We start from the raw sequence: 24,291 nt of genomic DNA, 5'->3' as shown, positions 1-24,291 counted from the left end.
GCCCACAATATGTACACTCTGGCTTGTTCGGCACTGAGGCTGGTATTCACCATTGCCCTGCTGTCGCAAACTCTAAACCGAGTGGGCTAAGCTTTTACCCTGTGACCTGGGGGGAGAACAGCTCCCCCCTGCCTTTGTTGAGCTGGTGGACCAGCTGGTCCTGGGGCTGAAGTTTATCTTTGGTGCCTCTTTGGATGCGGCTCCCCTAGTGCTTCAGGTCTCTGTTTCAGCAGTGGTCCTTCGGCGTGTCTTTTGGCCCAAATGCTGGTCTGCAGACTAGACTTCTAAAAAGGCCTTAACTGATCTCCCCTTTCAAGGGGATCGCCTATTTGGGCCTGTACTTTTCTTCCACAGGCTACAGAGGGCAAGGAACCTCGTCATAGACGTGAGCCCCCCCTTCTCAGCTCATAAGGTTTATTTTGTCCCTCTGGGTCGACTGACCAAGGCTCTGAACCTTTCAGGGCCTCCTCTGGAGGATCCAAACGAACCTAATCTCGCAGGCCGAGAGCGGGCTTCTCCAGACCCGCGGGCAAGGCTCCTTCAGCATGAAGGTGCGCCCTCACCTGTATCGGGGGTGGGGGTACGGGACCCGTGGACTTCCCTGGTACAAGAAAAGTGGGTCCACAAAGTAATTTGGTCCAGCTACAAGATCGAGTTTCACTCTTGTCCCCCGGCAACGTTCTTTCCCTCCAACTTGCACCTGTCCCCGGACCGTTTACAGGGTCTGTTTGGGGCAGTACAAGATCTGTTGCTTTGAGGGGGTGATTGTCCCGGTTCTGACTTCAGAAAGTTATCAGGATTTTTACTGTTTACCTGCTTACAGTTCCCAGGAAGGGAGGCAAGGTGCGTCCAATCCTGGACCTCAAGGCGCTTAACTGCTTTGTGCGGGTTCAGAATAGCGTCCATACAAACAGTGTTGGCATCCCAGCATCAGGGGGATTCCACAATGCAAATTGTGCCGGTCACCAGCGCTTCCTCCGCTTAGCCGTGGGAGAGGAGCATAATTAGTTTGTGCCATTACCCTTTGGTCTCATTTCTGCTCCTCGGGTCTTCACAAAAGTGTTACCCCCGGTGCTAGCATTGTTATGCCAACGGGGGAACGCGGTACTGGGCTAATTGGGCGACCTCCTTCTGCGAGCGTAGTCCCCTACTGCTCTGGTGGAAAACCTGGAAATCACCATACAAACTCCGAGGTGTTCGGCTGGATTCTGAATTTTCAGAGGTCTGCTCTGAGCCCGTCCACAAAGCTGGACTATCTGGGTCTGACTCTGGACTCGACCTTAGCCGGAATGCTCCTTCCTCTGGACAAACTCCAGAAATTGAAGGCTGCAGTTCATCTCCTGCTGTCCAGCAGATGGTCATCCCCCTGGACTTCCATGCGGGTGCTGGGCCTGATGGTGTCTACCTTGGAGGTGGTTCTGTTTGCACAGTTCCATACTAGGTCCCTGCAACAGGAGATTCTGGCCAAATAGGACAAGACTCCAGTCTCTCTGCTCAGGGCATCTGGACACTGGAAGAGTCCAGACTACCGCTTAATGTCTTGGAACTCTGAGCCATCAGACTGCGCCTGGACTATTGGATGGATCGTCTTCCGGGATGTCCAGTGCGCATTCAATCAGACAATGCCTCGGTCAATCACCAAGGGGGCACAAGAAGTGTACTGGCCGCTCTGGAGGTAGCCAGCATTCTAAGGTGGGCAGATCTGTTTGTCTCTCTCCACCGTACATGTTGGGAAACTGGCAGGCGGATTACCTCAGTCGGCAAGCGTTGGACCAAGGGAGTGGTCTCTTCATCGGGCGGTGTTTATCAAGTTGTGTCTCCGGTGGGGCATCCCCGAGGTGGATCTGTTGGCATCTCGGCTAAACAGAAAGGTGCAGAGGTTTGTGGCTCGATCACAGGATCCTCTGGCGGACGCCACAGACGTGCTGGTGGCCCCGTGGGGTCAGTATCATATGATTTACGCCTTCCTTCCTCTCAAGCTTCTGCCGGGATTTCTATGCAAGATCGAGGCAGAAGAGATTCTGGTCATCTTAGTGGCTCCAAACTGGCCTCGCCGGGCTTGGTATGCCGATCACCGATTGTTCCTTGGAAGCTCCCTCTCAGGGAGAATCTGCTGTCCCATGGACCAATCTTCCATCCTGCCTTGGTCGCTGGCTTTGACGGCTTGGCTGTTGAACGCCGGGTGCTGAAGGATAGAGGTTTATCTGAGTCAGTGACTCCAACGCTGTTAAAAGCTATGGAATCTACTTCTGGGAAGATCTATCATCGTACGTGGAAGACGTACATTGCGTGGTGTGAGTCCCTTGAGGTTCATACTCGCTCCTTCTCTGTGGCTCGGATCTTGACCTGCTTTCAATGGGGGGTTGAACAGAAATTGGCCTTGAGAACCATCAAGGGCCATGTGTCTGCTTTGGCTGTCTTCTTCCAATTACTCTTGGCCACACACTCCTTGGTGTGTACCTTTCTTCAGGGTTTCTGACATTTTGGTTCCTCCAGTGCGGTCTCCGTTGCTGCCTTGGGACCTCAATTTGGTGCTTTTGGTCCTCCGGAAGCCTCCCTTTAAGAATCTTCGGCAGATTCCCTTGCTTACGCCGTCTCGGAAGGTGGCTTTTTTGGTGGCTATCACCTTTGCGCGCAGGATGTCGGAACTGGCGGCGTTATCCTATTACCTTACTTGGTGGTTCACAGAGATAAGGTGGTTCTTTGCCCCTGTTCGTCGTTCCTTCCAAAGGTTGTCTCATTTTCATTTGAATGAAGACATTGTGTTGTCTTCCCTGTGTCCCAGGCTGAAACATCCGAAGGAAATTGCTTTGGATGTGGTCCAGGCGATTAGGGTGTACCTGGCAGCTACAGAGTAGGGCTGAGCTATAGTCGATGTGATATCGACTATCGTTCTGCGGGCGTGGGCGATATTCATATTGCCGAAGACACGATATTTACCATTAGGCAGGGAGAAGTCGGGACTGGGGGGGGGGGGGGAGAGGAGGACTCACGGTGCTGGCAGCCGTCCCACACGTTCAGCGGCGAGCAGAGTGCCGTGAGCAGCTGCACAGCTAACCAATCACGCGTGCCTGTACACCTGATTGGTTCCCTTTGCCGCTACTCATGTGATTGGTTCGCTGTGCCGCGCTCACCGCTCGGTCAAGAGAACTAGCTCCAGGGCGGCAGAGGGAACGTGTGGGACAGATGTCATGTCGGGCTGTGTTCTTCTACCTCCTACCACAACTGTGAGTCCCGACTCTGCCTAATCAGTCTTCTGCATTCCACCCAGAGAAATATCGCGATTATATATAGTTGAAAACGAAATATTGCAATATTGCAGATCAGGAGCTGTGTTTGTCAATGAACATCAAAGAAATGGATTTTACGGTAAGTCAAAAATCCAATTTTTAGTTCTGAAGATTGCATAGACAACCCTAGTTCCAAAAAAATTGGGACGCTGTGTAAAATCTGCAAAAAAACTGAATGCAATGGGCTGCAAGACCCATATTTTCTTCACAATAGAAAAAAGAAAACCTATTGTACGTTTAAACTGAGAAAATGTACCATTTTAAGAAAAAAATAAGATAATTTTGTAATTGATGGCAGCAACATGTCTCAAACAGTACCTGACCTACAAAAGAAAATGAATAAGCTGTTGCGCTGACTGGAACCCAACCGTCCTTTAACGGGGCACATAAGATTGCCAGAAGAGTCGTAGGGGACACCAGGTGAAGTGGATGCAGCTCCTCTCAAATTTAGGTCTTGAGATCCTAATGCACATATAAAAAACACACAAGGGCGCCTCCAACTAGGTGTAGAGATATTTATACTTTTTTTTTTTTTTTTTTTTTTTTTTAAATGACAAAAATGCAGAAAGAGAGAGAGAGCTATTTTAATTTTAAATTAGTTTAAGGGTTTTTGTTTTACAACTAAAGGTTAATACAGAGCTTTGCTATTGTATGAGTTAATCTGATTGCCATCAATTGCCTTAATTACCCTCATATGTGTTCTATTGGCTACACAAGGTATTGTTTAATCAGAAACATTACACTGCTAAAAAATAAATAAAAGGAACACTTTGAAAACACATCAGATCTCAATGGGGAAAATATCATGCTGAATATCTATACTGATATGCACTTGGTAATGTGTTAGGAGTGAAAGGATGCCACATTGATAGAAATGACAATCATCAACCTACCGAGGGCTGAATGCAAAGACATCCCCAAAAACAAAGTGAAAAAATTATGCAGCAGGCTAGTCCATTCTACTGAAATTTCATTGCAGCGGCTCAAAATGGTACTTAGTAGTTTTTATGGCCCTCATGTACTTGTTGTATACATGCTTGATAATGTTGGAGCATGCTCCTAATGAGACGGCGGATTGTGTGATGGGGTATTTCCTCCTAGATCTGGACCAGGGCATTACTGAGCTCCTGAACAGACTGATGTGCAACCTGGCAGCGCCGGATGGACCGAAGCATAATGTCCCAGAGGTGTTCTGTTGGATTTAGGTCAGGCGAGCCTAGGGGGCCATTCAGTGGTATCAATTCCTTCATTCTACAGGAACTAGCTGCATACTCTCGCTACATGAGGCCGGGCATTGTCGTGCACCAGGAGGAACCCAGGACCTACTCTGCAGCAGCAAGGGGTCTGACAATGGGTCCAAGGATTTCATCACGGTACCTTATGGCAGTCAGGGTGCCATTATCTAGCCTGTAGAGGTCTGTGTGTCCCTCCATGGATATGCCTCCTCAGACCATCACTGACCCACCACCAAACCAGTCATGCTGAACAGGCATCGTCTCAAGACCCTTTCATGTTTGTCACATGTGCTCAGGGTGAATCTGCTCGCATCTGTGAAAAGCATAGGGTGCCAATGGCGGACCTGCCAATTTTGGTGTTCAATGGAAAATGCCAATTGAGCTTTATGGTACCAGGCAGTGAGCACAAGGCCCACTAGAGGACGTCGGGCCCTCAGGCCACCCTCATGAAGTCTGTTTCTGATTGGTCAGAGATATTCACACCAGTGGCCTGCTGGGGGGTCATTTTGTAGAGCTCAGGTAGTGCTCATTCTATTCCTTGCGCAAAGGAGCAGAATACCGGTCCTGCTGAGGGGTTAAGGACCTTCTACAGCCATGTCCAGCTCTCTTAGAGTAACTGCCTGTCTCCTAGAATCTCCTCCATGCTCCATGAGACTGTGCTGGGAGACACAGCAAACATTCTGGGAATGGCACATATTGATGTGCCATCCTGGAGGAGTTTAATTCCTGTGCAACCTCTATAGGGTCCAGGTATCGCCTCATGCTACCAGTAGTGACACTGACCCTAGCCAAATGCAAAACTAGTGGAAAAAAGTCAGAAAAGATGAGTAGGGGAAAAAAATTTCAGTGACCACCTATAAAAACCTTTCCAATATTTTCCATGGCCATGGAGTTCACCAGAGCTTTACAGGTTGCCACTGGAGTCCTCTTTCACTCCTCCATGACGACATCACGGAGCTGGTAAATGTTAGAGACCTTGCGCTCCTCTACCTTCTGTTTGAGGATGCCCCACAGATGCTCAATAGGGTTTAGGCCAGTCCATCGCCTTTACCCTCAGCTTCTTTAGCAAGGCAGTGGTCTTCTTGGTGGTGTGTTTTGGTTTCTTTATCATGTTGGAATGCTGCCCTGCGGCCCAGTCTCCGAAGGGAAGGGATCGTGCTCTGCTTCAGTAGGTCACAGTACAAGTTGGCATTCATGGTTCCCTCGATGAACTGTAGCTCCCCAGTGTGGGCAGCACTCATGCAACCCCAGTTCATGACAGTCCCACTACCATGCTTGACTGTAGGCAAGACACACTTGTCTTTGTACTCCTCACCTGGTTGCCACCACACACGCATGACACCATCTGAATCTGAACCAAATACGTTTATCTTGGTCTTCTCAGACCACAGGACATGGTTCCAGTAATCCATGTCCTTAGTCTGCTTGTCTTCAGCAAGCTGCGGGGCTTTGTTGTGCATCATCTTTAGAAAAGGCTTCCTTTTGGGACGACCACAATGCAGTGTGCGGCGTATGGTCTGAGCACTTACAGGCTGACCCATTCAACTTCTGCATAGAGATGTGCCGGTTTTCGGTAATTCGATATATCGCGGTATTGCATACCCACGGTATTGTTATTGTGGTTATTTTTAAAATACCGTGTTTCTCTGCTCTCCAAGTCTGCCTTTTGAAATGATACATTTCAGTGAGCTGGATGACTCATTCACTCACTCAACAGTTCACTCACTCAATAGAAACGGCTCTGGTAATATGATCCTAGAGCAGTGATGGCAAACCTTGGCACCCCAGATGTTTTGGAACTACATTTCCCATGATGCTCATGTACTCTGCAGTGTAGTTGAGCATCATGGGAAATGTAGTTCCAAAACATCTGGGGTGCCAAGGTTCGCCATCACTGTCCTAGAGCATGGATGTCCAACCTTTTGGCTTCCCTGGGCCACATTGAGTGTAGAAAAATTTTCCCGGGCCGCATATAAAATATATACTATAGTTAAGGTATATAAATAATAAAACGCCCCTGTGCCCTTCCCACGACAACGCCGCCCCACGCACTAATTTAACACAACTAGAGGATAATCAAATGAAATGGAATCCGTATACAGAGGTTTACTTCTTCTGAGAGATATTAAAGGAACACTCTAACCACCATGACCATGTCAGTGATTTGAAGTGGTAATGGTGGGAAGAGACAGAAACACTGCACATGCTGAGATTGTTACAGTTATGTGCTGGGGGATAGTTGCACCCCTAGCACATATGACTTAGGCAACCAGAAAATGTCATGTCCTTATTCATACATGTATGAACAAGGACATGACATATGACAAAACTAGTTATTAAAAAACATATTGCAACATTTTACACATGCTAATGCACACACCTTTTCTACCTTTTTTGCAGACTGTTGGCAGTTACTGCTGGTGTGGGTACTGCTAGCGGTTACTGCTGGTCATGTGGGTAATGCTGGTCATGATGTCAGGTACTGCTGGAGGAAGCAGCGGCTGCAGTATAGAGCAGAGCCGCTGCTTTCTGTATGGCTCCTGTCACAGGCGGAGGAGGGGGGCATTTCATATCACTCCGCCTGTGACAGAGCCGGAACTATACAGGAAGCAGTGGCTCTGTCACTGACTGCAGACATCCTAAGTCTACTGCAGCAGCCGGGAGATCCCACGGCACTTGCAGCCTAGTACGTGCCCATCCAATGCAGCCTAAACAGTGCCCATCCAATACAGCCTCATCAGTGCATGCCCATCCAATGCAGCCTGATCAGTGCCCATTCAATGCAGCCTCCCCAGTTCTCATCCAATGCAGCCTCACAAGTGCATGCCCATACAATGCAGTCTCACTAGTGCATGCCCATCCAATACAGCTTCATCCGTGCATGCCCATCCAATGCAGCCTGATCAGTGCCCATCCAATGCAGCCTCACCAGTGCATGCCCATCCAATGCAGCCTGATCAGTGCCCATTCAATGCAGCCTCACCAGTGCTCATCCAATGCAGCCTCACAAGTGCATGCCTATCCAATGCAGTCTCACTAGTGCATGCCCATCCAATGCAGCTTCATCGGTGCATGCCCATCCAATGCAGCCTGATCAGTGCCCATCCAATGCAGCCTCACAAGTGCATGCCCATCCAATGCAGCCTCACAGGTGCGTACCTATCCAATACAGTCTCACTAGTGCATGCCACTCCAATGCATCTTTATCAGTGCGTGCCCATCCAATGCAGCCTGATCAGTGCCCATCCCATGCAGCCTCACCAGTGCATGCCCATCCAATGCAGCCTGATCAGTGTCCATCCAATGTAGCCTCACCAGTGCATGCCCATCCAAAGTAGCCTCACCAGTTCATGCCCATCCAATGCAGCCTCACCAGTGCGTGCCCATCCAATGCAGTCTGCAATGAAGAGAGAGGAGAGCGGCTGAATTACACAAAGCGGGGATCTCCCGCTTACCCGACGCCGGCTGTCATACGAAGTCCTGCCTCCTGGACCTGCTCCTATGATAGACGTCACCAATGTGCTGTCTATCATAGGTGCCGGTCCAGGAGACGGGGCTTCATATGACAGCAGCGGCCGGGTAAGTAGAAGATCCCCACTCTGTTTGTAATCCTGCGGCACTCGCCCCCCCTCCGAGGCAGCCTTTGACTACAGTTAGTTGGAAGCCGCTGTTGCCGTGCCCCCGACTAGAATTCCTTCCTCCCCAGCAAAAAAAAAAAAATTGTCAGGTGGCAGTGGGCCGCATTGCCTGCAGCCCTGGGCCGCATTGCCTGCAGCCCTGGGCCGCATGCGGCCCCCGGGCCGCAGGTTGGACATGGCTGTCCTAGAGTGAGAGAGCTTAGCTCCTCCCTGTAACCAATCAGACGACTCCCAGCACACACCCACATGCTTCTTCCAGGGCTCAGAGACAACACTGCCTAATACAAGAAAGTCTCTGTAGATAGATATTATAGATATTATATATGAGAGAGAGATATACACATATACATACATACACGGGCATAGCAGCATATATATATATATACATATACACACGCAGGCATAGCAGCCCACATTACATTATTATATAGCCATCAAGCAGTGTCTGGCCTACCTGGAGATGACTGGTCGTGGCGCTCGACTCTGATCTCATGGCCTGGTCATTAAGTGGGCAAATCCTTGTGGTCCAGAAGTGGTTAAACCTGCAGGACTGATGTTTTAATTTATAAATTACTTTACTATTGCTTTAGGCCTGGTTCACATGTTTGCGGGTTGGGGGCCCACATTTGCACAGGCATAGCAGCCCATTGATTTGAATGGGCTTGGGCTGCAATGCCTTCGTTTTCGGCTAAAAAAAGGCGCATCCAGAATTTAAAAAAATGCAGTGGCCGTGAAATCCATCCTTCTTTTGCACCATGTGACTTACCTGCTGTTCCTGCACACGCAAACTGTGTTTTTAGATGCTGGGCCCACGTATATAAAAAACGCAGAAAGCTTGCCAAAACAGGAACTGCAGGTAAGTCGCATGGTGCAAAAGCAGGATGGATTTCAAGGCCACTGAATTTTTTAAAAATGCTGCATGCACCTTTTTTCTGCAGAAAATGAGGGCATAGCAGCCCGTTCAAATCAATGGGCTGCTATGCCTGTGCAAATGTGGGCCGCCAACCTGCATACACGTGAACCAGGCCTAAAGTAAAGTAATTTTATAAATAACACCGGTCCTCCTTCAGGTTTAATTACTTCTGGACCACAAGGATTTGCCCCCTTAATGACCAGGCCATCGGATCAGGGCTGAGCGCCAGGACCAATCGTCACCAGGTAGGCCAGACACTGCTTGATGACTTATTTTAGGCCTGGTTCACAGAGTCTGTACTGACTGACTATATAATAATGTGCAAAAGTGAACCAAATTCAGCAATGAAATTCAAGTGAGGTAGAAATTTAATAATTTAAATTGAATAATTGAATACTGTGATAATACCGTATACCGCGGCAAAACCTTAATCAATTAATCGCAGCATGAAAATCTGATACCGTCACAAGCCTACAATGCTGGCAGCATTCATACGTCTATTTTCCAAAAGACATCCTCTGGATATTACGCTGCGCACGTGCACTCATTTCTTTAGTCGACCATGGCGAGGCCTGTTCCGAGTGGAAAATGTCCTGTTTATCCGCTATATGGTCTTGGCCACTGTGCTGCAGCTCAGTTTCAGGGTCTTGCCAATCTTCTTATTGCCTAGGCCATCTTTATGTAGAGCAACAATTCTGTTTTTTTTTTTAGATCCTCAGGGAGTTCTTTGTCATGAGGTGCCATGTTGAACTTCCAATGACCAGTATGAGAGAGTGAGAGCGATAACACCAAATTTAACACACCTGCTCTCCATTCACACCTTGTAACACTAACAAGTCACATGGCTAATTGGGCCCCAATTGGACATTTTCACTTAGGGGTGTACTCACTTTTGTTGCCAACTGTTTAGACATTAATGGCTGTGTGCTGAGTTATCAGAAGATATACACTGTTATACAAGCTGTACACTCACTACTTTACATTGTAGCAAAGGGTCATTTATTCAGTGTCGTCACATGAGAAGAATAAAAATATTTACAAAAATGTGAGGGGTGTACTATTCTGTGAGATAGTGTGTGTGTGTGTATGTATAATATATATATATATATATGTATGTGTACATATATAATAATGTGTGTGTATGTTCTACCCTGTTATTTTAGCTATGACTAAGCACCAGTAAGGTTGTGAAACGCGTTAGCTAAAGCTGATATTGCTGCCTCTATTTGCTGTATGGACTTTTTTTTTTAATACCAATAAAGGTGATTGCATTGGAGTGCGGCTGTCAGGAATTTCTCATTTGCACAGTTACTGCATGCAGGGCCAGCACCCTTTCTACGTGCAGGGAAGGCGTTGCAGTAGGATTGCCACCTCCGAGCTAGCTGTATATCTTCTGTGTCAGGCATGTGGCTAGTTGAAGCAGGGTTCTTGATGGAAGTGCCGTTGTCCGGCTTCAGGCTGGAACATGCGCAATAGCAGCTTCCAGAAGTGGCAAAATGGCTGTGGCTCCAAACAGCACCTCTCTCGGCTGGGTGATGACAGGAAGTGGAGGGGATGTGGTTACATATTTCCACATGCCGGCTGAGCTCTGCAGCCTCACAGTGATCCTATGGAGGTCTATGTGGTTTCATGACAAGCCTTGATCCATCTTTAGCTAGTAAGTGCATTTTTATTGTCTTTCATACTACTTTTTTTTTTTTTAACAAATCACTTCACCTAGATGGAGGTGCCTTCTTGTGTCGTGTTTTTTTTTTTTTAAGTACCTGATTTACACCCAAGCTCCGTAACCTAAAAACTACCCACCCGTTTGGTTACTTACCTCAGCAGAACAGCTGTGGTCTCCTCCAGGCTGAAATCTTTCGTAGGTGTTTAGTTGGTGTGCCTGTGCAGTGAGCCCTCATAGACTTTTGTGGAGTCCTACTCTGAGATTGGAGAAGGGCCACGTTCCAGTGTATAGGGGTTCATGGCACACACACAGCCAGCCCTGAAAAATATTTCCGTGTTGGTTGTGGCTGTCATGCTGGTAGGAGTAGGGTAGGAGCTTTTTGGGTCAGTTTAGGTTAGGAGGGCTAGAGAAGGTAGACGAATATAACTATTTGCTGGCAAATGTAAAAAGAGTTAGGCCGGCCATAAACGGTTCCAAACGTTCAGCCGGAACTGGCAGAGATTCCCACCACTAGTGGGTAGGCTGAACGGTACCAAGTTAATTGATGATCTGTCAACTTTGGTACAACAAGCCTGCCAGATTGGCTTTAGCCGCTGGCGATAATCACTGTCTTCTCTTGGCGGGGACGCCATGTTTTTATTACCATGCTGTCATCAGTCAGTGTCCTTGATCACCATCACACCAGTCATATCATGGTGCTGTACTGTGCTAGTGACCTAATGTAAAAAATTGTGAAAAAAAACTTTTATTTAATTTCTTAATTTTCCAAAAAATTGCATTTTAAAAAAACTTGCCGTGCCTCTTGCTAATTACCTCAGACTGTCTACTTTCCAAAAAGGGGTAATTTGGGGGGTATTTGTACTGTCCTGATATTTTTAGGACCTCAAGGACTGATTGATCAATTTTTAAATATATGTAACATTGATTACAGATTAAATAATATACACTTATTGTTTTTTTTTTTTATACCAATGACATGTAGCAAAATACACTTTGGACTAAATATATGACCAAATGTGATTTCATTGGATATTTTTTATAAGAGACTGTAGAAAATATTGATTTTTGTTTTTTTATAAATTTTGGTCTTTTTTCGTTTTTATATCGCAAAAAATAAAAACCCCAGTGGTGATCAAATACCACCAAAAGAAAGCTCTTCTTGTGGGAAAAAAATGACATAAGTTGTGTTTGGAAACAGAATTGCATAACCATGCAATCGCTAGGTAAAATATCAGTATTCAGTGCTGAATACAGGATCACACCGCCTTTTTATATAAGAGGATAAATCACTTAAGTTACACAGTGAGTATAACAAGCATGCTATTCTGCATCTATAGACCGATTTTACTGTTGTGGGTTTAGTAACACTTTAAGAGAATATGGAAAAAAGCTTAATTGACTTTTGAGCTTGACTTATTTTCTAGGAAGAGTTACGTCGCTTACAAAAGGATCTTGCAGCAACAACGCAGGACAAGGAACTGGTCATTGCCAGGAAGGATAAGATTGAAGAGGATATTCAAAGAATGGTAATAACATTTTACACCTGTTTATTTTCGCCAGCTTGTATCATGTGTCAATGCGCTTTTAATGTTTTTATGTACCTTTTCATGTGCGTGGAATGCGTAAAAATGTACTTTTTCTTTTTTTTTTTTTTTTTTTTTTTTTTTTGCTTTTGCATGTAAAGCACTATAACATATAGGTGTGCACAGGCCTTTATAACTTGACTGTTGTCAATCTGGTTTGTAGAAATTGGCCTATGATAAGACTTTGCAGCTAGGAAGAGCCTTCCTGAGCAGGACAGTGGATGCCGCCAGTGTCCAGGGTCTGACTCCCGAAGATGTTCTCAAGCAGTTAAACCATTTGACCATTCGGAGTGTACATGAGGAAGAGAGAGCTCAACTATTGGCTGCCAAGAAAGAAGTCACTAGGAGACGAGAAGCAGCAGCCAGTGTAACCAGACATTTACAGGACACTAAAAGGTAGACCTATCTCTATATTAACCTCCAGATTAATACACCATACACTGCAGCCCTGCATACTCTGCTAACTCTCAATTTCAGAAATGCTTATTTCTCTATCGTCTATTGACAGACGTAGCTTTCATACTTCTTATCCATTGGGTTATGCTGCCACCTGCAGGAGTAGTTCTAGGCAGGAAAAAAAAAAGCAATTAACCATGCCCACTGGGCTCTCCCCATAGGCATAACCCACACAACCTGGGTTTCCTGCTGGGACTTCGGTCTCATTTTTTTTTTTTTTTTTTATTATTCTTTTAAGAATATTTTTGTTTTATTTATCTTTACTCACTTTGCTAGTTAGTGTTCAGGGGGATCCTCCTGGTGATCTACAAGAAGTGCCAGCTCAGGTTTTGCACTGGATAATCTAGATCCTTAAGGTCTCCCAGCCTGGCCACAACGGAGCCCCTTTTTGGATGGGGATGAGCCTGCGAGTGGATGTCTCGCTGGAATGCCCTGAGTTGCAGCGTACCCTTCGGCTGGCAGCACCCCCACTCCGGGTGGGAGGTGGTCTGCCCGGAGCGGAGCCCACCCTGGCCATGGTATGGTGAGTAAATGTAGCCCCCCTTGTCCTTTGGTGGTCTTGGGGGGGATTTTTAAGATTTTTGTAAAATCCTTACCATAAAATTCCTTTCTCTGAGTCCTCCGACAGTCGCCGCCCCCGCCCCTCTATTGGGGTTCTTGTGGACTTAACTGCTTGCTACTAAACTGAGTTGGGAATGCTGATGGCAGGGGGTATTGGACCAGTGGGACAGCCCCATAGGTGTGTCTATGTAAATACTTTTTTTTTAACAAGTCTTATGCCTAGCTTGCTCCTATGGAGATGAAGTCAATACCCATTGGTGAAGACTGAATGAGTGGGTGGCGACTGTCGGAGGACTCAGAGAAAGGAATTTTACGGTAAGATTTTACAAAAATTACGTTTTTTTTCTCTTTATATTCAATAATTTTTTATTGAAATTTTCAAAAAGATAACAGAAGATCAATAACAAACGAGGCATAGTAATAACTTGCTTACATATGAACTGTTGTGCAGAACAGTACAAGAACTAATAGACATGGCAAGAAAACAAGGCCAGCAAGTGCTGGAAAAACTGCTGATCAATAAAAAACATTCTCATTATGGCTGAATTCCAAGATAGATAGAGAGCCGATCGCCCCGGGGCACCCCTAATGGGCTCATACTGTGCCCCAAAGAGAAGTGGCTAAAGACAGCTGAGAGAAAACCGCCTTTGTCTCTGAAAACCTAAAGGGAGGAAAGGCAACATCCGCCAAACCCCAATAAAAAACATGTATTAGTCAATAACTACTAGTGTAATTATGGTACGAGGTACCACATATGCCTCATAAACAGACTTAAACGTGGAACAGGATAGAACAAGTGGTAGGAAGAAGAAGAGTAGAAAGAGAGATATCAGAGGGGGAAGGAGAAAAGAAGGGGATGAAAGGGAGAGAGTAAAGAAAGAGTTGAGGAGAACAATCCCATGGTCCGACCCCACCCAACCCATAGATGAGTATCAAAACGGAAAGAAAAGGGGGAAACCCCAAGGAAAAAGGCGTCCTTCCGACCGAGCCCATCTTAGAGTGTTACATTCACAAATGTCGCCCAGGGTTCCCAGACTGACTCAAATATAGCCCTAGAATCATTCAAGATACTGTACATCTTTTCTTGTGTCATCATCCATGAAATTTTACGCTTCGCAACCAGGAAGGGGACCTTAGACAGTTTCCAATGCTTAGCTATTGTGATTCTAGCTCCTAGGAATATATAAGAAATGAGAGTCCGAGTGTGCTTGGGGACCCTGGGAGGATGGTGACCTAGGAGGGCATATAAAGGTGATTGCTCAAGGGAAACCCCCGTAACGCGTCGTATTGTGTGGAACATCCGATTCCAAAAAGAACGGATTTTTGGGCATTCCCAAAAAACGTGTAACAGGCTCCCCATAAGATCACAGCCTCTGAAGCAGACCGGGGACGAGCTAGGGAAAATTGTCGCCAAGCGAGAAGGGACCATGTACCATCGCAGCAAAATTTTAACATTAGCCTCCATGAGGCCCACCATGTGGATCCCACGAAAGGCTCTTCCGACACAGGTATGCCAAGCATCCAGGTCCCAGTCTACATTCAGGTCTTGTTCCCATTTCAGCATGTAGGAGGTTTTATTTTCGGGAGAAATTAAAGAGGCATAAATGAGGGAAATCCCTCCCAGCCTTTTAAATTCCCGTTCCAGCTCAGTAATTTCGAACTGTCGTTCGCGCTTGAGTTTAGCCCCCACTTGAATGAGATGGCCCCTGATGACAGCCTTGTGGGCTCCCCAAAGGGAGGAGGGAGTTATGTCTTGTGAGTCGTTAAGGGCGAAATATTCTAGGATCATTTTTCCTATAGTGGATTTCCACACCGGTTCGTGGAGAAGAGATTCGTTCAGTCGCCATGGGGACTGGCCAGTACGCAAGGGTGTGCTCTTGAGTTTAAGGAACACTAAAGAATGGTCAGACCAGGGTATGTCTCTAATTACCGAAGAAAGTGCTGAGGGGATGTCCATGGTAGGGACAAAAATATGATCAATTCTGGCGAGTGTATTGTGAGGAGCTGAGAAGTGGGTGTAGTCCTGAGCGGAGGGGTTAAGTTCTCGCCAGATGTCCACTAAACCCAAGGAATGGAGAAGCTTGGCTACTCGAAGACTTTGCTTAGGGGGTCTGCGCAAGCGTTGAGGTCCTCGTTTAGATTTATCTAGAGCTTGGTCGAAAGCTAAATTGGAGTCACCTCCCAAAATGAGTCTACCTTCGAAATGGGTGGAGAGAAGAGGGAGCACCCTAGAAAAAAAAGCCGCCTGACCCTTGTTAGGAGCATAGAAGGAAACAAAGGTGTATAAAACACCGCCAATGTAACCCTTCACCAAAATGTACCTCCCCTGGGGGTCCGCTATGGTATGAGTATGAGAAAAGGCCACAGTTTTTGAAAAAAAAATTGCTACTCCCTTCTGTTTAGAGGGTGCATTAGCCAGGAAAAAGACTGGATATTTATGGTGGACGTATTTAGGCCTATAAGACTCCGGGAAATGGGTTTCCTGAAGCAGGAGAACCTCAAGTCCCTGGGAATGGTAATGTTGGAATGCCTTTCGCCTTTTCACTGGAGAATTGAGGCCCTGAACATTGTGTGATGCCACCTGTAGAGAGAAATCGGTACTCACGGTTGCCGTCATTGGAGAAGCGAGGTTCGGGCGCCGCGGTGTACAGCTGCGGAACAGTAGTCGGTGGAATCGGACTGGAGTCCAGAAGGCTGCGACAAGAACAGAGAGCTCAATTGAACGATGGGATCAGACCATGTGATGCTGAAAAAGAGAAGGAGAATTAGAAAAGAAGGAAAAGGGAAAGTAAGGATGGGAGAGAAAGGCAAAAAACATGCCAGGACAGAGCCTAGCATGGTGTTAGGGAGGCAGGGGATAAGTCCCATGCCCCCTAACCAAAATCGTAAAGGCACCCTATACCAGATAGGGTGCTGTCCTGTAGGGGCCAGGAAAAAAAAAAGAAATTTTCCAAGCTCCTACTGGGGTGTGTGCACTAAAACCTCTCCGGGCATGGAGCCCCCACCCGGACAATTATAAGAAAAAAGAACAAACATGGTGGTCACCCCGACCTGAGGCAGAGCAAAAGCGCATAAAGGGGAAAGGGGAGGGAGGAGCAAGGGGGAGGGAGGGAGAAGGTAAGGGAGGGAGGAGGGAAGGGGGGGACTAAGGAAGGGGGGGAGGGAAGAGGAAGGGGGAAGGGAGAAACAGGGAAAGGAAAAGAACACGGGGAGGGGGAGGCCTCTGCCACCATAGTATGTCAAAGGGAAAAGTGAAGGCAAGACATGCGATCACGGCACAATAACTTGGGACCGGTCAATATGAAAAAAGAGTAACAAACATAAATCGGTACCCCCAAACTGTAAGGTAATACACAAATGAAAATCAGGCACAGGATAAAAATTCCGACAGACAATGTCCAGCGAGAGAGAGAAAAAAAAAAAAAAAAAAAAAAAGGGGGGAGATGAGCAAAAAAAAAAAAAAAAAAAGGGGGGGGGGGAGAAGGGGCTGAATGGTCAACTCATTCCAGCGGGGAGTGACAAATCCACTAAGGATGGTTGGAGTAACAATCTGGATCAATCAGGAACATCAGGGAGGCTTGACATCACGGTGGCGTTTATGTTGTTGCTTGTTCCAAACAGATGATGAAGGACTGATTGGCGGAGGTCGCTTGGAGGATTCCCGTGTCGGGTGAGAGGAGGAGGGGGAAGGATCTCTGGAAATGAGTCCCAATTGAAGAAGCAGGCGTTCCCCATCTTGAAGGGACGAAAAGCCGTAGGTTTTGTTCTGTAAGAGAAAGTTCAGTCGGAAGGGAAAGGACCACCAATATTTCAAAGATTTTGCAGAGAGAATTGACAACAGCGGTTTCAGGGCTCTGCGACGCTGAATGGTCATAGGAGACAGGTCTGCAAAAAGTTGAATCTTGTGACCCTGGATGGAGAGGTTTTCCTTGTCCCGGCTCTTCCTCATGAGCTCCTCTTTAACCCCATAGTAGTGGGTTTTCACAATGACATCCCTGGGAAGACCGTCCTTACGGGGCAATTGGAGTGCTCTGTGTGCTCTGTCAAGCTCCAAGCGGTGGTCCGGAATATCTGGGAGAACGTCTCTGATAAATGTTTTAACTGTATCGGGGATATCTTTGACAGACTCAGGGATCCCCCTTATTCTGAAATTTAAACGGCGACTCCTGTTCTCCAAATCATCCAATTTGGATAAAGCAGTGTCCAATTGTTCCTGAAGAGTCTGGATACAAGCAGTGTTTTGATTGGTTCTTGTCATGGCATGGTCGACAGTATTCTCTATGGCCTCAATCCTGGAGCCTAAATTTTGTAGGTCAGCTTTGATAGATCCTGTGATCTGCGCGGCATTATGAGCCAGTCCAGTAGCCAGCATCTCAGAAAATCTATGCATGAGCATGGAAATGTCAGGGAAGTGGCTCTGAGAGTGGAGGCCTAGCTGATGCTGTAGAGCCAGGGCCTCAGGTGATACTGTGCCAGGCTGCCCAGGGGATTGTTCCATGGCTCCGCTCAGCAGGGATGCAGTGGAGGCTGGTGAGAGGAGCTGTGCTTGAGGGAGACTGGTGGGGGTCGCTGGGGAGGGCCAGGGCTCTGGGGTGGCTGGTCTGATAGTAAAAGGAGTATTGGAAGTGTCCCCTACCTCCTGGTCACTGCGGATGGCTGAGGGAAGAGAGGAGACGGCCGCCATCTTGTCCGGATCCCCCTGTGAGGAATTGAACAGCAGCCGGCGGGAGACCTCCCTGCGGGGTTCCGCAGACATGCAGGGCCGGATCGCTGATCGTAGCTGCGGTGGTGGTGTAAGTGGCGGGGCGACCGAGCGCAGTGTGCCGGAGTAGGGGCTGACACTGTCCGGAGAGGCGCGGAGCTCCGGGACTAAGCCGCCATCTCGGAGCTCCTGCGCATGCGCACTTCACGTTTTTTTTCTCTTAACCACTTGATCTAAGGACGGTTTTAGTCCCTTCATGACCAGAACTCTGTGTGTGATTGGGCACAGCCGATTAACTGACTTCAGCCAAAATTATCAGCTTAAATCCGCTGCCAAACCTGCGTGAAGTCCAATCCCAGCACAGGTCAGCAGGAACCCAGAAGAAAGGATGCAACGTACAGGTAGTTGCAGTGCAACTACTGTGGGCGGGCGGCAATTTAATTTGTATTGAACCACTGGTTTAGTATATTTAAAGAAGAACTGCAGGGGGAAAAAAAGGGACCTTGATTTCCAAATTAAATCTAAAATGTACTTTCATCCAAAAAGAGGACTTTGGACCACTGAGCAACAGTTCAGTCCCTTTTCTGGTAAGATGCTTCTGACGTTGTCTCTGGTTGAGGAGTGGCTTGATGCAAGGAATGCGACAGCTGTAACCCATGTCCTGGATCTGTCTGTGTGTAGTGGCTCTTGAAGCACTGACACCAGCCGTAGTCCACTGTGGTAGTCCACTGTGGATCTCCCCCAAATTCTTAAATGGCCTTTGCTTCACAATCCTCTCAAGGCTGCTGATATTCCTGTGCTTGTACACCTTTTTCTACCACATGTTTTTCTTTCACTCAACTTTCCATTAATATGCTTGGATACAGAACTCTGTGAACAGCCAGCTTTTTTAGCAATGACCTTTTGTGATTCTTCTGAACAACTGTCAAGTCAGCAGTCTTTCCCATGATTGTGTAACCTTTTGAACCAGACAGAGAGACCATTTAAAGGTACAGGGCATCTTTACAGGCATTATGCATTAATTAGAGTGTGACACCATGAGTCTACAATGTTGAACTTTTTCATTATTATACTTTACTTAGATACTGAATTTTGGGGTTTCGCTAGCTGTAAGCCATAATCATTACAAATTTACATTACATGTAAAGAAGAATATAAGCATTTACCTCTGCTGCTTTCTGCACATCAAATGCCAATTTTGTCAGAATGAATGGCAAGCTGAAGTCTGCACAAGCCACAGTTCTGGGACTGTCAAACTCGTGTTCCTTTTACAGAGCTTATGGATTCCTCCTGATGACCCCTACATCATTACAGGGCAGGGTAATGACATGGAGGTCCAGGGCCCAATGGTGGATCAGGAGATTGACAAAGTGTTGGGTTCTGCTTTTTGAATTTAGTCAGATTCCTCTTTATCAGAGCAGTGTTTGGTGGCGCAAGCAGTAGGAGAGGTAAGTATTCACATTCTTCTTTGCAGGTACTGCTTTACTTTTTTACCAACAAGGTCACTTTAAATAAACCATGCATCTGACTGTTTGGAAGAAAACTGCCTCAACTTCCAAGTACAGTTTCCTTTGTCAGCCCACTAAATTGCAAATTGGACATTGTGACTTTTGCATCTCTATTTAGTTCACAATCCACAAGTTGAACACATTTGAGTCTAGACTAACTGCAGCAAAGAGAGATTATTTTTCCCAATCTTCTTGTTTTACAGTTTACTGATATCTAAAATTAAATCCTCTGAGAAACATGTCAACACAGCAGAAGAGAGACTCCTACGGCTAAAAGTAAGATCACTTTTTGTCTTTTATTACATTCCTATTCCCGGCATATAAGAAAGAGAGACACAAACACTCTGATGGAAGACAAACCAAAATAATATCTCTAGAGTAAAGAAGCAATGCGTGTTAGTTTTGGTCCAGAATCCAATTGTTTACAATCTACTTTGCAGGTAAGATGCAGCTTGTGAGTGAATCTGTTTAGTTAATTGAACATGTTCTAGCCATCCACCTCACTCTGTGGACATGTTTTCATTTACAATTTCTTAAAGCTAAACTCCAGCTTTTGTTAAATTTTCCATAGTTCGTTTGGGCCTTGCATGTTATGTCTCTCATTAACATGTGAGGCCACTGGATGTGCAGCATAAACTGTATGTAGCTGAGGCTTCCTGTCTCATACTCAGAATACAATAGAGTCTACTGAGCGATGCTCAATCATTCATAGAAAGCGATGTATTTTAGCTATGAATGCAAAGCTTGAGGTTGTGACATCATTAGCTCACCTTTCTGACTCAGTCAATCAAAGGAAGCTTTGTATTCATTGCTAGAATACATAGCTTTCTATGAATGGCTGAGCGGTGAAAGACTCTACTGTGTTCTGAGTATGAGACAGGTAGGACTTCTAGTGAGGAACATAGTTCCCTGCTTAGGTGAGGCTACATACAGCACTGTGTTCCGGGTGCAAACCGAGCCCTTCCTGTCTCATACCCAGAACACAGTAGTCTATATGAGCGGCACTCATTTAATCAGAGAAAGCTTTGTATTCATTGCTAGAATACATTGGTTTCTATGAATGGCTGAGTCAAAGAAGCGGGCTCATGATGTCACCATTTTTGACTCAGCCAGTCAGAGGAAGCTTTGTGTTATAAAATACTTAACTTTCTATGAATGGCTGAGTGCCACTCAGTAAACTCTATTGTGTTCCTGGTTTGAGACAGGAAGTCTGGACTCCAACCCAGAACACAGTGCGTTATGCTGTATGTAGCCTGAGCTACATACAGTTTATACCACACATCCAGCGGCCTCACATGTTAGTGCGGGACATAGTCAGTTTGGGCCAGGTTGTGTAACGAAAGCTGGAATTCAGCTTTAGGTCCTGCAAAGGAACAAATTTTATTAGAAAATGTAAATAGGCACACGTATGCCACAGTCTATACACCCACAGATTATTTAATGTGCATGTATAGGCAAAATTATTATTATTTTTTTAAATCTGTTAAGAGTAGGCTTGGATTTCATTGCCATCTGTGTTCTCCGTGGTTAATTTCATCTGCCTGTGTCCTAGTGGCCATTCTCAAAATTGGGAAATGAAAAATGTTCCAGGAGGCAGAGGAAATTTTCCAGCAAGGACAACTGTCTAAGAGAGGAATTTCCCTTTTGTAGAGATTACCTTTCACTGTTGCATCTCCAGGACAGGAAGTAGATGAGTAATGGAAAATATTCTAAACGGGACATAAAAAGCAAAAAAATAAACTGACAGGGTTGAAACAACCTACTCTATACAAAACAAAAAAGTATTTGCTATACGTATACTCTAAATACTATGCCACAAGTGTGAGTCTCATAGATGCAAATAAACCTTTGCACATTCTTCTTTTTTTTTTTTAAATAAACCTCTTCCTTTACATATGCTTTTTGATACACAGAACATAACTGATAATACCTTTAAGAAAAGCTTCATTAAAATAATCAGGGACTACATGGCAACCTCTAATTGAGACATTTACGCTCTTGCTCAAGACAATTTAATTACAATATAGCAGAGTGTGCAGGGGTTAGAAATATATAATATAGTGCAGGGGAGTCAGGAGTACGGTAACATACAGCCTAGCATACAGAGTGCAGTGGTCAGGAGTATTTCATGTACAGCCTAATATTCAGAGTGCAGTGGTCAGGTGTATTTAACATACAGTCTCCCATACAGAGTGCAGAGGCCATATGTATGTAAAAAATATAATAGGCTTTATTCACACAGGCGCTCGGCGTCATATAGTGTAATGAGCCATTTGTTTATCTTTTCAGGGTAGTGCTGAGCTACATGCAGGCAGCCTATATAAGTGAATAGAGATGCAGTGGCTGTATGGATGGATGGCCCTGAAAGCAGATATGTCCCTGTGTAGCTGTGTGGGCAAGTCTGTACAGCTTCTGCATTTCTATTCACTTATATAGGCTGCATGAACACAGCTCTGTGCTAATCCAAAAAGATAAATGGCGTTCAACAGTGTACAGGGCTGAGTGCCTGTGTGAATAAAGTCTTAATAAATTTTAACTTCCTTTTTGGCCTCAACATTCTGTATGGGAATCTCTACATTAAACACTCTTGACTGCTGCACTCTAAATACTCCTGACCATTGTGCTCTGTATGGCACACAGTTCAGTTCAGATCCACTCCAAAAATATAAACAAATGGCTCTTACAGGGCTGAGCGCCCATGTGAATAAAGCCTGAGGATTATATACCATCCAGTACAGTGTAAAAAGTATGGCAGTCAGGAGTCATTTATATACTCCTGAACTCTATATGCTATGCTCTATGTTTCACATTCCTAACAGGTGCACTCCCAGCCCGCAGAATGCAGAGGTACTTAGGTTCACTTTTTTTTTTTTTTTCCAAAAGTTTGCATTGATTATTTGTTCTTTTAAAGGTGAACTTGGCCTTTAAAGCAGAGCTGATGTTCCAAAACACTTGCAACTATCTGACCAAACAAGCATCCCAAACCACCATCACACAGCACAGATCTCCTCTCCATATAGCAGCATCACACCCAAAGATCTGCTCCCTAGAATTCCCTGTCCATTTTACAGACCTCAGATACAGCATGGCAAAGTGGCTGGAAAGGCCATCTTCCCGAGCTTCTCCTTGGCTGTTTCACATGACCTGTTGGAGTGGAGGAGCAGCTTCCCTTGGCTCTCAGCAGAGCCGCAGTATCTGATGTCTGTGTTGCAAGCTGTGGAAGGCAGTAAAAAAAAAAAAAACTGACAACATGGTGTCTGACCCTCACCCTGAAGGAAATGCATGGCCAATGGCCTTGGTGTCTGACACTCCTGGTAATACTAAAGTGCAAAATTATGGGCTGGCTGCCCTTTGTCAGTAAGTGTTCTTTATTTGTGCCATATACATGTGGTGAGTGATTCCATGCACTTGCTGTGACATCTTGTAGAATACAATAGAGGGTCCAAAGGTGCTGATCGGTGACATTTCATGGCTACATAAAAGCAGTGTAGCTCCACTTTAGCAGCCAATGACTATGTAAAAGGAGCACTGGTATTCATGTAATTGATTTCAAAACATTATGTTTATTTAAGGTTTTGATGTCAAATATTGGTTCCTTTTGTACTTACAAGGCACAGGTTATCAGCATTTACTGCTTTGTGCAGTCAGAACAATATACATTATTATGTTTTTTATTTATTTTTTTGCGTAGGATCAAGTAATAACTTTGAAAACTCAAATTAATAAAACGGAAGAAAAGAAATCTGAGCTAGCGGTAAGTGTCCGCCATTCTTTCACAACTTTTTATTTGATGTTCAGAATGGAGAGCTGGAATTCATGTAGGTAGAGGATCCCTTATTGTCTGGTCTTTATTACTGTATAGCTCACAAGACTGGAAATGTGCAGACAATACAAGTATACAGTACATATAATAATTGTGATATAGTAAAGCCAAAATGGTTGTTTTGTTTAATTTTGGATTATAAAGGTTATTACTTATTTTATATTCTATAGTTGTATGTGTGTCTTTTGGGTAAGAGTTCCCTTCCCCTGTTTTCTGATTTTTTATTTTTCTTTTGTTCTACAGCAAAGTGTACAGAAAATGAGAGAACAGATTAGCCAATGCTCGGAACAACAATCAGCTCCTCCAACACAAACAGGTCTTTCTGAAGAGGATCCTGAAAGAATGAACCGGAGACTGCAGAGGATTCTCCATAGGAAAAAACGTTATCTAGAACGAGAGAGGATCCTTCAGAAACTAAAACGTGACCTGAAATGAATGTCTCCTCAGTGTAACTTGTAATATTTTATTTTAGGTCAAACTTACTTTGGCATTTGCTTTTTATTGACCCTAAAGCTACATTTTGTATACTGCACCATGTCAGCATGTTCCATTCAAAAAATAATTAACATGACAATTGCAGGACATTTTTTTGTTAAGAAAAATCAATAATTATTTAATGTAAAGAAAGTCTATCTATAATGTAAAACATTTTTTCATATGTGTACAGCCCAGCTGAACGCTTGTAAATTCCTGCAGTCACCACTAAACTGTTGAAATAAATGTTGCCACACTGGAACTGTTGTGTTTTTATTGGTGATCTGAAATTTGAAACTTTTAGGGCCCATTCACACCTTTGTAGTGTGGTTTATGCATTGTATGGTAACGTGTTGCAATACAACAGCCTGTCTGAACAAATTCTTGACTATTTTGAAATTCTTCCAGTTACCAGTCTTGTGACCACCCCCCCCCCCCCCAT

The 24,291-nt window shown here is 45.3% G+C and overlaps 1 protein-coding gene across 1 annotated transcript in view; it reads left to right on the top strand.

Annotated features, from left to right (window-relative positions):
• Positions 1-23,834, top strand: part of LOC309547974 (uncharacterized protein) — a 64,062-nt gene extending 40,228 nt beyond the window's left edge. Inside the window, exons 6-10 of the mRNA XM_082247965.1 lie at positions 12,167-12,268; positions 12,489-12,721; positions 19,756-19,828; positions 23,244-23,306; positions 23,619-23,834. Coding sequence (XP_082104091.1) covers positions 12,167-12,268; positions 12,489-12,721; positions 19,756-19,828; positions 23,244-23,306; positions 23,619-23,810 — 663 coding nt within the window. The 3' untranslated portion in view covers positions 23,811-23,834. The remainder of the gene's footprint in view (positions 1-12,166; positions 12,269-12,488; positions 12,722-19,755; positions 19,829-23,243; positions 23,307-23,618) is intronic.
• Positions 23,835-24,291: the final 457 nt, after the last annotated feature.

The sequence above is a fragment of the Pelophylax lessonae genome (assembly GCF_965119305.1).
Source record: "Pelophylax lessonae genome assembly, chromosome: 2".
Taxonomy (NCBI): Eukaryota; Metazoa; Chordata; class Amphibia; order Anura; family Ranidae; genus Pelophylax; species Pelophylax lessonae.
This window is presented reverse-complemented; position numbering and strand designations above follow the sequence as displayed.